At 41.4% G+C, this 13,176-nt stretch overlaps 1 protein-coding gene across 1 annotated transcript in view; it reads right to left on the bottom strand.

Moving 5' to 3' along the window:
* LOC118420923 (sulfhydryl oxidase 1-like) overlaps window positions 1–11,189 on the bottom strand; it is a 25,044-nt gene extending 13,855 nt beyond the window's left edge. The window contains exon 1 of the mRNA XM_035828000.1: window positions 10,940–11,189. Coding sequence (XP_035683893.1) covers window positions 10,940–11,186 — 247 coding nt within the window. The 5' untranslated portion in view covers window positions 11,187–11,189. The remainder of the gene's footprint in view (window positions 1–10,939) is intronic.
* Window positions 11,190–13,176: the final 1,987 nt, after the last annotated feature.

Here is a 13,176-nt window from a genome sequence, read left to right as displayed (position 1 = left end):
ATTGAGCTTTCTATGCCATAGATCGTATCCATAGCTTGTTCAAACACGAGATATAAAAACCGGAAGTTCTGCTGTAATAACAGGGGGCCCAAAATCTAATCATTTCTAGTGTTCATCACATCCCACCAACACGCCAAGTAAGAAAACAAATCTTGAGTTATCTTGTTGACAGACACACACACACACATTGCAATTAGGAAATCAACCAATAAGAGAATGGCTGCATGTCCATCAGATATTTGCATTATTATATTTTTATTTTCCAGCAGGGCTGCTGCTGCCAATGTCCCCTTTCCCTGTGAAATTCATTTCTTGTAAATGAATACGGTTTACAACACGGAGATGATAACGTATCAGCTTGCGAGGGGCTGTGCTACACTCGATCTCGGAAGTTAAGCAACGCGCGGTCCGGACAGTGCTTGGATGGGAGACCAACCAAGGACGTCCGGATTGCTGTAGCCTCACGAAGCTTTCCACGAAATCGTCTTCCGGGAGGGACGTAAAATGGGGGTCCCGTGCTCGAGGAGGTGCCTCGACCACGTTAATCAGCCTCATTACTCATAATTTGGGTACCTACTGGCTGGCAAAATACACCTGGTGATTATTATTATTATTACTACTCATGTCACTCGAGTATCAAATTACATGTTTACACTTTGCCAGGCAGAATCAAATTCCTTTCGTGTTAGGCAACGTGAGTCAGCATGACTTTACAAAATAATCTGATTGTCAATTCTGAGTTACAAATTTCGAAAAAGGCAGCTGGGAGCATAGGTGTCAACAAATACAGTGAATCTTTCATCCAAAGCAACAACAATAAGAGATTATTGTACATGTGTACCTGCAAAATAAAGGCCAATGGCATATCATCCAAGCTCAAGACCTGTTCCTCGTCCCGGGATTATTTGCTTGTTGGGAACAAATTTTTTTTACCCCATCCTTTCAAAAATCCTTTAATCTTTTTAGGCTGGAAATACAGTTGAACAACGTAAATTGAAATGCATGAGGAGACTTGTCTTTCAAAGCCAAACTTTAAGTTTGTGCATACATGTAATAGATTATCATACATTTCTGCTTCTTTAGAATGGACAAGTAGTGTTTTTACTTCAACAGGAAGCAGGCTGAATAAAGATTTCGGCAGGGTTTTCTTTCGTAGGTAGGGAAACAGGAAATTACAACATTTCTTTTTCCTCATAAATAGTAATGTCTGTATGACAGACAGAGCAGGTGTTGTAATGCATAAAGAAATTCAGTGAGACACACTGATCACTTCTGAAGATGCCACCGACCAAGCCGCTGGTTTTGTTTCTGCTGGCCTTCGGGCTCCTACTTTCTGAGCCAGTAGCCGCTGTAAGGTGCCCTGTCAGCTGCGGCGGTCCCAACGTCCCAATATTCGATCTATTATTTTTGACAAGCCAAGGGAAAAGTTCTAGTTGTACCTGTCCCCATCTTGACCATGGGAAGGGCTCCCCCTGTACCTGGATTGGGCATGGAGGACTTGTGTACAGCTTCAAAGTGTGTCTTGATGCCATACCAACTGGCTTCTCCAAAGACACTCAAGTAATCTACATCAACCATCTCCGCTCCTCTACTCTCCTGGAGCGGTCTTTCCCAAACGTCCCAAGTCTACGAAACCTACAGATCGAAAGGTCGAACGTTTCCACCATCCAGCCCGGGGCATTCCAGGGTCTATCATCAGTGACGATGCTCAGACTGTGCGACAACCGAATCTCAAGTCTAGGTAATGGTGTGGTTGCATTCCTTGTACTAGGCTGTGGCACAATTACGATATGTTGTAGCATTTTTCTTGAGTAGGCTGTGACAGAAACAAAAACTGCCAACAAGGACCTAAGACAGCCCTTATTTTTTAGGGCAACAAGACAACTAGATTTTGTACAAAATATGCATGTCACTATTCAAATACAATTCAACCTCTACAACTGGATAAAACGGAGAATTTACTTCCGGATGTTTCAAGTGACATCCATCACTCTTCTGCAGCGTCACTAGAAGAGTGATGGATGTCACTTGAAACGTCTAGAATGAAAGTAAATCTCCGTTTTTTATCTAGTTGTAGAGATTGAATTTTATTTGAACATTGTTTTACCTGGATGTCTTACCGTCGTCATAAACATAATGCATGTCACTATTTGGAGAAAGACCCAGGCTCAGTTTGTGATCATACAACATTTTTCTCACTTTCAAAAATTTCATTTGTTTGCACTTTAACTTGATGGGAAAGTCTATGGGAAGTGGGAACGGTCTATTGAAAAATTATTCTCGAAGCAATATCCATGTAGGCTTTCAAAAGATTCTATGAAAAAAAACATGACATTTTTGGCTCAAATGAAAGCCTGGAAACAAAACCGGTTTCAACAAGCCTGCCAAAATAGGTGCAACAGGTCATGGTGCGAGTTCTTCTTCAGAAGAAGATGTTTAAAGATCTACCAGCACTAAGGTTTAGGATGAGTGTTTTTGAAAATTTTTTTCCTCTCTCTTGTACTGCTAAAAGAGATGTATATTGATGAATATTACTTGGAACTGGAGTCACGATCACTTCCTGCATGTGATGTGCAATGTGACTTGATTTGTCTGAACACAATTTACTTTAACATGAATATCAACAACTATGAGTGGGAGTATAATTAGTTTTGGAGCAACAGGTTTAGTCGCCTTGGTTACAGGAAAAACTACAAAACTTATAATTATGAACCATCTTTGGTTTTTTGGGAGGTCCTGACAATCTTTCCTTCCATGTTTCCATTCCAATCTGTCAAAAATGTAATAATCATTCAAAACCATCTCCAAATAAGTCAACATGAATGACAAAATCATTGATACAATGCATTTTAGAAGTTTGCCCCTAGACCTGTAATAATTCCTACTATTCTAACAGTTACTCATAGTCATAAACCATCTTCCTTTCCCTGCAGATTCTGATGTTTTTCTTGGGCTCGAAAGACTTACGCACTTGTTCATCAACAAGAACGAGATCTCGGCCGTATCAAAGCATGCCTTCCGTGGGCTACATGAGCTGGACAAGCTGCACTTACGCTACAACCAACTGACATCCGTACCAGTCGATGCGCTTCTACAGCCTACAGCATTGACCTTTACCGACCTACGAAACAATCGCATCACTACTATCGACATCGATGTCACACGTCTCGAGACTGACTCAGAGATAAAGGGACCTTTCAGCCTGTCAATCACATCAAACAAGCTGCAATGCGACGAGAATCTAACGTGGTTCATCTGCAACCTACCACACCTCAAGTTCATCAACGATCCCTACCGCCTGAGGTGTGCATCACCAGCCAAAGTCAAAGGAACTTCCCTTTTCTCCATCAGCAAAGATGTCTGCCAAACAGCCACTGACAGGCCACAAGAGGGAACTGAGTTCATGGCTTCAAAGAAGAACACGGCAGTTCCTAAAACCATCAACTACAACAATACCATTCCCACTGAGGTCTACATGGAGTTGTCCTCCACAAATGACATGCCAGTCTCTCAACAAACAACCGAAGAAGACTACATCATTGTCGTTGGGGGAGACCCGATCACCAACAAAAACAGCACCTACATCCTGGCCATGGCCGGTGCTGTTGTTGGGCCCCTCCTCCTCATGTTAGCAACAGTAGGTGTCCTCTTCATCTACAAGCGCTGGCATGAGACTGGTGCGGCAAATCATGACCAACCAACCGGCACAGATGATGATCCCGCCTCCTCCGAAACAGAGGGAAGCCAGAAGATCGAGCCGTATGCAGTGGTGTACTCTGACTCCGCTGAAAGGCAAGCACCTGACAACTCAGCAACAGACAGCCGACCGAACCCTGCCCTAAACCAGGCATCAGGAGACTACAACACTATCCAGCCATATGCAGTGGCCTATGAGGAAGATGACGGGCCAAACATCAAGCCGTATGCAGTTGCCTATGACGAAGACGAAGGGCCAGAGATCAAGCCATATGCAGTGGCCTACAAGGATGATCTTGGGCAAATCGATGCCTTTAGAATCCCCCTGTATGGAGAAGGCTGTCCCGACACACCACAAGATACCACAGGAGGAAATACTGAGGCAGATTCTACACCACTGGGCAATGGCACTGACCAACAGGCAACAAGCGTCAAACAACCAGTTGGCCAACTGCTGCCTGAAGAAGACGACGCAGAGACTGATCATGAATATGAGGATGCAGAAGTAGGAAACGGCATTCTGAGAGCAAGTGGAGGGAAAGGTCCGTATGGAGTGGGTGAAGAAAATGAGACTTCAAGCGTAAGCAGGATCTACGACAATGGATCGAAGCCCACTAAGTCAGAAGAGCAGAACCCAGCTCATGGACAGCCTGAGAGTAAGGAGAGCACATCTCACACCCTGTACAATAAAGCTCATGGACAGCTTGAGGGCACATCTCACGCCCTGTACAACCCAGCTAATGGACAGCCCAGTTTGGACAGCACACCTCATGCCCTGTACAACCCAGCTCATGGACAGCAGCTTGAGTAAGGACAGCACATCTCATGCCCTGTACAACCCAGCTCATGGACAGCCTAGTTCGGACAGCACATCTCACGCCCTGTACAACCCAGCTCATGGACAGTTAAAGAGTAAGAACATCACATCTCACACCCTGTACAACCCAGCTCATGGACAGCAAAAGTGTAAGGACAGCACATCTCACGCCCTGTACAACCCAGCTCATGAACAGCCTGAGTGTCAGACAAGCAAGTCAATGCTGTACAAAGAAGACCCAATGGACACTGTACCTTACCAAGAGCAGATAGACTCAGAGACCCTGTCAGGTCTGAGTCACTAAAACTCCTACAAAATACGAAAAGCTTTGGACAAACCTGTAATGAATTAAAGAGCATAAAGGCTGCAGTAGTTCATCTCCTTGAGCATTTTGGGTGAATTTCAAAGAACCATGTTAAAAAGATATTCTCATGAACTTATTTTATCATACAAAAATGTACATGTACTTTGTATGATGATGATGAAGTAGGCACATGGTAGGACAGGCAAAATGAATTTTGCAAGAAGTAAAAAAAAAATTACTTTGGACAGATACATTTACTTAGAAGATTCAAATTGATGTTAGTTCCTTGAAATTGTACCTGTATAGGACTGGTCACATTTCTTGTATAATCACAAACTGATCATATTAGGGCATTCTTAGAATACAGTTGTGTATTTGCCATACAAACTTTAGATGTCTTGTTTTGGGAAAAGCTGTCTTAGATCCTTTCTTCTCCTATCACAAAATCTAGTCCCAGTAGAAATACACACACACACACTTATTAAGTAAACTACTTTACATTACAAAAATATCACTGCATTGCGAGTAGCTTAATCGTTGTTTTCTTGGGGATTGTGGTGACAAGGACTCAGTTTGTCCAAATTTCTGTGTTAGAAGATAGGTTGACTCTGAAAAATGACTTGACACATTTAAGTCTAGCAAGGATTGTTTACATTTGAGAAGACTGTACAGCACTATGATATGATTACCTTTGTTTTAACCAAGCAACTTACTTAACATCCTAGCTTGCTTTAATCTACATTATCAGATTTTATCATAAATACTTGTGTGGTCTTCTTGGAGTTAAGTTTATGTAAACATGTTTAGGGGACATAATAGACGTACAAACTGTTAGTAGATTTCCACGCCACTATCAATAGACATGTATGAACGGGAGTCCCGAGGGATGGTGCACGCTAGTAGTCTGGATGTAGAGGCTCTTACTGAATACACACGCCGTACTATGTATGTGTGTGTCTGTGTGTTTACTCTCTTGAGTAAGGTAGCATGGGTACCATATGGAAAATAGTTTGTGATTTGTGATTTGATTTTTGTGGTTTGCTCCGGCGTTCATTATATACAGTCGCTTCTAGCTCTGACATTCATTATACATTATATATATATCGCTTCTCTGCTGTTCCATCTGCGATCCTGGACCACGTTAACATCTTGAATTGTCCAAATTTTCGATGCAGGCGCTGATTGGTCCCTACGCATGAGCGAATTATGGAATGGGTTCAAGTGATCGTTCGAACTGTCAGGCGTTCCATCCACTTGTGGGAGGCCTGTTGTCATCAAACAAACGCTCTACTGAACCCATTCCTTACTTCGCTCATTAATTGATGTTAGCACCAAGCGGTTTGAGTGTGCAGGTCTCAAGATAGATAGCAGAAGCAAACATAGGAGCAAACTACTATCTGGATGGTACCCAGGCTATGAGTAAGGAGGGATAGAGACCAATTAACACATTGTCAAATATTTCTTTATAAGGATACACATATATGTTTGTCCGATGACGCTGTGAGAAGGATAGGGTCCCTTAGGGCGGCAGAGCTCTCATCATCATCATGGAAGCTGGTTTTCTGCACCGTCAGCAGAAGCATGGACGTGATTGGTCGATCATGGCCAGAAAATGTGAAGTGTCTTCTTCCTGTCTGTGGGTAAAATAAAGAGAGATACTGTAATTCTTGATTTTATTGCGGTAATTTAATTTTAGCGTTTTTAGCGCCCACTAGTCGAGCGCTAAATCTTTATTACGCGACTTTTTCATTACGCGAATTCACCCCCACCCCCCTCCCTCTAATGTCGCGGCAACGATTTCTGGTTTTGTTATATACGGTCACGATCTATTAAACTCTTATCCTTTACAAAAACGTGCACACATTACACTAGTAATTCACACAGGAACAAGAAGTTCATCGTTCTTCAAGAAATAAAACATAAATTTTAAATGGAAAGTTTGTCGTCATTTCTTCTACAAAATGCAGTGAAAGCATGCTGACGTAAACAACACAAATTCGTTACGAGCTGAGCTGCATATTTACACAATCGTATTTATCAATATTATTCTACGCTACGATTTAGAAGTTTGTCCATAAAATATACAAAACAGTTACGAAGTTCACGTTGTGCTACGATGTTACACAAGACTTAGAAAATGTCCGCGTCATCTTAGCGTGCAGACAACAACAGCAAAATGGCGTCGCAGAAAAAAATACAAAGCCACTACGGAATATTTGGTGTAAATCTACGAATTTCTAGGCAGAAATACAGTCAAATTCATAGCGTCAAAGCGCAAAAGGCGTGTTTTTTGTGAGCTACGAAAAATTCGGAATCAAACCCTCATGACAAGAATCCGCCGCCACCCAAGCGTACAACAGACAACAACAATCAACTTTCAAAATGGCGCCGACCCTGCGCCGCATGGTTCTCACAAAAATTATTTCTGCGGCGCCGTATCGAGGTCGGCAACCTTCAAGTCTGGCGATGTTTTTTGTGTGAAAAGTTTCCGATCTTGTTCGTTCCATGGCGGGCGACTTCTTCCAGAAACGTCTTTTTGATCGAATGCGTGGCCGATTCGAGATTCGCTGACGTCCCTCCCAAGTTTTCGCTACCAAATTTTGCAATCTTGGTCCCGCTTCCGGAGTATGGTGGTAGTTCCCGCTACATTTTACCCTACATTCTGCCCTACACTGGATGCAAAGTTATTTGACAAACAGGATGCAGGCCGTTTTTGTAAATGGTGATATCTCGACTTACAGAGAGATAAATAGTGGAGTACCACAGGGTAGCTGTTTAGGTCCACTGTTGTTCTGCGTATATACTAACGACTTACCCGCAGTGGTAAAACACTGTGACGTAGTAATGTACGCAGACGATACAACTCCATCTGCTGCAGGCCCCAGCATAGCAGAGGTACAAGCCACTCTTCAAGCTGAACTTACCCATATTAATAACTGGGTTCAAGCTAACAGACTGGTGCTCAATGTTGACAAGACCAAATCTATGGTCATTGGAAGTCGTTACAAACTAAAACATAAACCAGCCTTGCAGCTTTCGATGAGCAACAAAATGATAGAACAGGTTGAGCAGGCTAAGCTTCTAGGAATGTTGATGGACCAGCAGTTAACCTGGGCTCAACATCTGGACAAAGTAACATCTAAAATGGCACGCGCACTAGCAGCACTGGCTAAATCTCGGGACTTCTTTACTAGCGACACGTTAAAAACTGTTGCACAAACACTTGTTCTGAGTCACATGGATTATTGTGCATGTCTTCTGTCTGCGAGTTCCCAATCTCATTTAAATAAACTACAGACATTGCAAAATAAGGCTGCCAGGCTAGTACTTAATGCAAAGTACACTTCTAACACTGATGACTTACATAGAAAACTGAACTGGCCAAAGGTAAACGAACGACTTTATACCCGAACCCTCACTATGTTCCACAAAATCCTTACAGCTAAGAAACCAGAAGCTACCTACAAAAGACTACATGCAATCAAAAATACCCACCGACACAACACCCGACTAGCTCAAGGGGGGGGATTAAGATTGCCCAAACCCAAAACTTCTGCTGCTACCAGGACTTTCCTTTACAGGTGTGTTAAATCCTACAACTCATTACCACAACACTTCAAATCAGCCACACCGTCCATGTTCAAAAAGCACATCAAAGACAGACTAAATACACAGACACAAACTTACAAACCTCTGCAGCACTGGTGGTAAGACATTTATTGACAACTATGTATATAGAATTAATGTTTAGAATATTTAATACTGACCTCTGACCTCTCAGCTACTCGATCTCACAACTACATTTACTTTTATTTTAAGAATAAGGTTTTGCGGTAATGTCTTCCTTTAAGTATAACGTTAAGTGTATATTTAGGTTGGTTGGATAGGTTGTGAATTAAGGTGTAAATAGTCTCAATGTTCTGTTAATATATTATGTTAAGTGTTTGTCTTAAGACTCCAGGAAGATTAGTGACGCATTGTCAGAATTGTACATGTATTCACTAATGGAGATCTTTTCAATAAACAATAAACAATAAACTTGCGCGTTCACACTGCCAAATCGCACGAATCGGGACTCCCCGCAGCGCAGTTCTATCCACTTGCCCCAGTTCTATCCACCTCCGCGAACAATTCACTTCGACGAAATCCAAGTGATTTGGGAGCGTTCACACTGCAGAAACTTATTCGAATTGGGTCGTTTTATTCTGATAACCATGTTTTATTCGAATCGTTTTCCTGAGTGTGAATGGGATCTTAGGAGAGTCAAATCAACTGTAGGCTACTCAAATACCTTTTATTCCTGAGTAACTCAAATTGCACCAGTTTATTGTAAATCCACGCATTCAACAAGCTAGTCACATGTCGAATTATGTCACTTTCAGAAGTCAGGGGTAAATATCCAATCGGCAAGGCTATTTCGCATCAAAGCCTGTTAGCACACTGTTCAGTATGTGAAGAAAGCAGCAATTCATATGTTCGTTGTCATTTTCTGTAAACATTTTGTGCGATGTTAGGCCACACCAAATCTATTTGTTGCTTCTCAGATTTTTTCAGAAAAAATTGGACCGACAGGTAAAAAAGAAATAATTATAATGAATTTTTTTCAAAAGGTCTGGGTAAAGATATACACATGTACAGCTTGAATAACACAAAGAAACAACAGCCTGAGGAGTGTCATGAGTTAAAAACTTTAATGTCACGTTTCACACAATGAATCCCATCATTTGATTTGTTACTAATGTTCTGAATAAAAAAAATTAAAAGGCATTGTTTTAGACTGAAATTATGTGAATGTGGCTCTGAATGGTAATATTTACAGGTTTGTTTTATTTACTCTTGGGACTTAATTTTGTTGTTGAAAATGAAATAAATGGACAGAGAAGCAACAAATAAAATTTGTGTGGCCCTGATCAGGTACATGTAACTGTCCCATGATCCATGTAGCTGAGACATGGTGGAAGGTTGTGGTAAATCCTGGATTACGAAGAGACTCAGGGTAGCAGAACACAGTTTTTCGCCTATGGGGATTTACATGGTTAAGGACCCCAAAGTGAGGTGGTTCGACGACTCAAAAAAATATACCAGGGCGCAAAAGTAATTAACAAGAATTCGATATGTTGGAGTTGAGGGTAGAATCTACAAGATATGTGAAAATGAGCTTAAGTTTGCCTGCTCGTTTTCCCAGAAAGAACACTTTAAAATGACCCCCAGCAGAGTTCACCATACTGCAGCCGACACACGGAAGTAACGGGAACCGAATTCATGCGCGAAATTCTACCCAGCCAAACATACATCGTAACCCAAATCATACAGCCTCAAAACTTACGTATCCCTCTACTATTCACCACAGTTTCCGACTCGCTGACGTGCGCAGAAAAATTTCTATGGCTTTTCAACAACTGCGACACCCTATTTTGTGCCCAATTTACTTTTGTCCACGGGGGTCGCCCATAAATACTGTGTTATGCGACCTCAATGTCTGATAAGTAACTAGAAGACAACAAATTCAAATCCAAATTGAGTCCATACATGCAAAGCAAAAATCGCAGCTCCTAACTATTTACCAGTTATTTGGAGTTAGTCAGCTGGTTTTAAGACCGAAGCAATTTGAGGCTGAAATATACTTGGTATACAAGCCGTATAAGTCATTTGATGTTCTTAGACAGACTGATGTCTGTCTTTTCTGTCATGACCAGTGTAAGAAATTGTAAGATAAGCTCTTGAGTTCATTCACTTTCACTTATTTGAAATTAAATTCACGAAGCCAAAAGTTAACTGTTAGACGAAATTATTAAGTTCAAAACATACACAACTAATGACAGTGTTCTGATACTTCCCCTGGACTTGACTAGCCCAGCCCACTAGCCCAGCCCACTAGCCCAGCCCACTAGCCCAGCCCGCAAGCCCAGCCCACCCCATTGATTCCGGAAACCCAGACTTTCACACGTTTCTCTTGCATGTGACAGCTGTAGACACAACAAAAACAACATGATTTTACCTGAATATGAAAATACGACAATAAAGTTTATTGCTGGTCATAGAATAAAGATTTCCAGACTTACAGTTGTTAAAATTATTCAGTTTTGTACAAAAATGTCACGATCAGATCGTACATACGTTACCTTGTGTGTCTCTGGCCAGAGCTTTCCAAGTGGGAGCGAAGTTGACACAGTGGCCACACCAACTGGAATAAAACTCCACTAAAAACACATTCGGCACGTTGTAAATAGTTCTGTTTAGTGAGACAGCGTCAAGTCGTACTACTGCGTCTTCTTCGCTGTATAATTCTGCAAAGGATAAACAGAAAAGCAAACAAACTACAGACGACACAAAAAACACGTAGACGCCGGCCGCCATCTTGAATCTCATTTAAACAGCATCAAACGCAACGAAGTGAAAAGAGAGTTTCTCGGTCGGGTGCATACCATATGAGTCAAATGGCAAATAAGCAAGAGAAATGGGATATGATATTTATTTATGATTCTTTCATCGACAAAAATACTTGCAATTAAAACTGCCTGTTGAATTACTGGTGATGATGTGGAAAATGCGATTAGATGCGGTGAAAGCAAAACAACTCTTAGAAAGCGTGAAATTAAATTTAATTTAGGCCACAGCAGGTAAGTTTTATGGATGACATCCACGCGCTCATTAATTTTCGCCTGATATCAGAAATTTTTTTTTGGAGATGGTCAACACGACAAGAATGTATCAAAATGGGAAAATGTGTTGTGTGTACTGATTGTACTTGTAGAAGTGACACCAACGAGGTAGCAATGACTAGTGACTGAAGTGAAGCTATAGTTGGATAGTTATAAAAGTGGCATCACTATGGAAGTCATGAGTGTGGTTGTCACTTCTATTCTTGTTACGACGTTTATTGTGTCTATTTTGAAAATTTAGTCATCTTGTATTTTTACCCATCTTTTTTTCGCCCTATTGCATTATTTTTGAAGTCTGCAGAGGATGTCATCCATAAAATTTACATTACGCTCGCCCGTACATGAATTCCACATGCTACATCATACGGTACATGTAAGACATTTCCGTCATTTACAACTGATTATAGCATTTTCTAATTGATTATGCAAATAAGGACTTCATTTGCACAATGCATATCTATGGTGTTGTCCTCTATGTCAGTTACAAATGTCACAAGTTGGAATCGTCATTCAATGGTTCAATATAGTGAATTTATGAAATTTCTTCCTTGATGATGCAGATTAGATATTGATTTGCATAATCAATATTGAACTACTAGTATATGAAACATAATTCGAGATATTTACATACCAAAAACCATATCACTATTCCTTTCTTAGAATATTCCTTTCAAAGTTTGGAAATACTATAATTTGTCCCTTCAGTTTAAAAAAAAACATGCTTAAGGGGCCCAAACCTACACTATTTACTCAAGAGCTACATTGTATCTACACATCTACCACTCTAAAATCATAGCCATGGCATGTCCAGAACTCGAGATATCCAACACGGACGTTCAACAGGAGTACAATAACAAGCCGCTAGTGAGCCCAAAATTTGATCGTTCTGGATCTACCCACATATCAAATATTAATACAATCTACAATTAAACCCATAAACCACGAACGCTACCGAAAACATAACCTTCTTGGCGAATGTAACAATATAATTATGTACACTGCTTCGTTAAAAATCATGACCCTGTCTTCATTTAGAATAAACAGCACACCCGCTGCATGACATATGTTTGTTTTCCAACCGAAACAATCCCGATGCAGCCCAAGTCAGGTCTTATCATGTAATGCAGGAGATTTGTAAAATTTCTTCATTAATTATGCAAATTAGCTACGGATGAACAAAACTATAACTTAACTATAACTGATATAAGTTTCTGCGTCAGTGTTGTCTTATTCCTGAAAAGTTAGTTTGTTTGATTCTGGACTTCAGCTATGACGTCATCAAGAGGCCGAGCACAGGTAGACTTGACTTTCTCGGCGCCACCAGCCTGGGCGGCCGTGTCTGACGGGCCCGACCGAGGGCACTGGCGAGGCGCGCCACCTGGCACCAAGGAATCGCTGCGGCCGATTTGCTTTTTTGCGTGACATTAAAAAAAGCCCTTGCCATAGACAGCCAATGGGAGCGGCTCTTTTTTGAAAAGTGAAAGTATGTGAGGTGACCGACAGGCGTCTTTGGTCTAATTTGACCGCAGCACGTGGCCAGACAGACCTCGACGCCGGGTCTTGTGCGCCAGGACGACGGGGCTAGGCGAGGGGTGTTTTATTAATAATAGTCGGATTGTCTGTTTTGCTTCCTCCCTGTCAGGTTGAAAATTCCGGGCGCAATACATTGTCAATAGGGTTCTTAAAGGATTTATCCT

This window comes from Branchiostoma floridae, chromosome 8 (assembly GCF_000003815.2).
Source record: "Branchiostoma floridae strain S238N-H82 chromosome 8, Bfl_VNyyK, whole genome shotgun sequence".
Lineage (NCBI taxonomy): Eukaryota > Metazoa > Chordata > Leptocardii > Amphioxiformes > Branchiostomatidae > Branchiostoma > Branchiostoma floridae.
The sequence above is the reverse complement of the archived record's forward strand: the minus strand, read 5'-3'. Positions and strand labels throughout refer to the sequence as shown.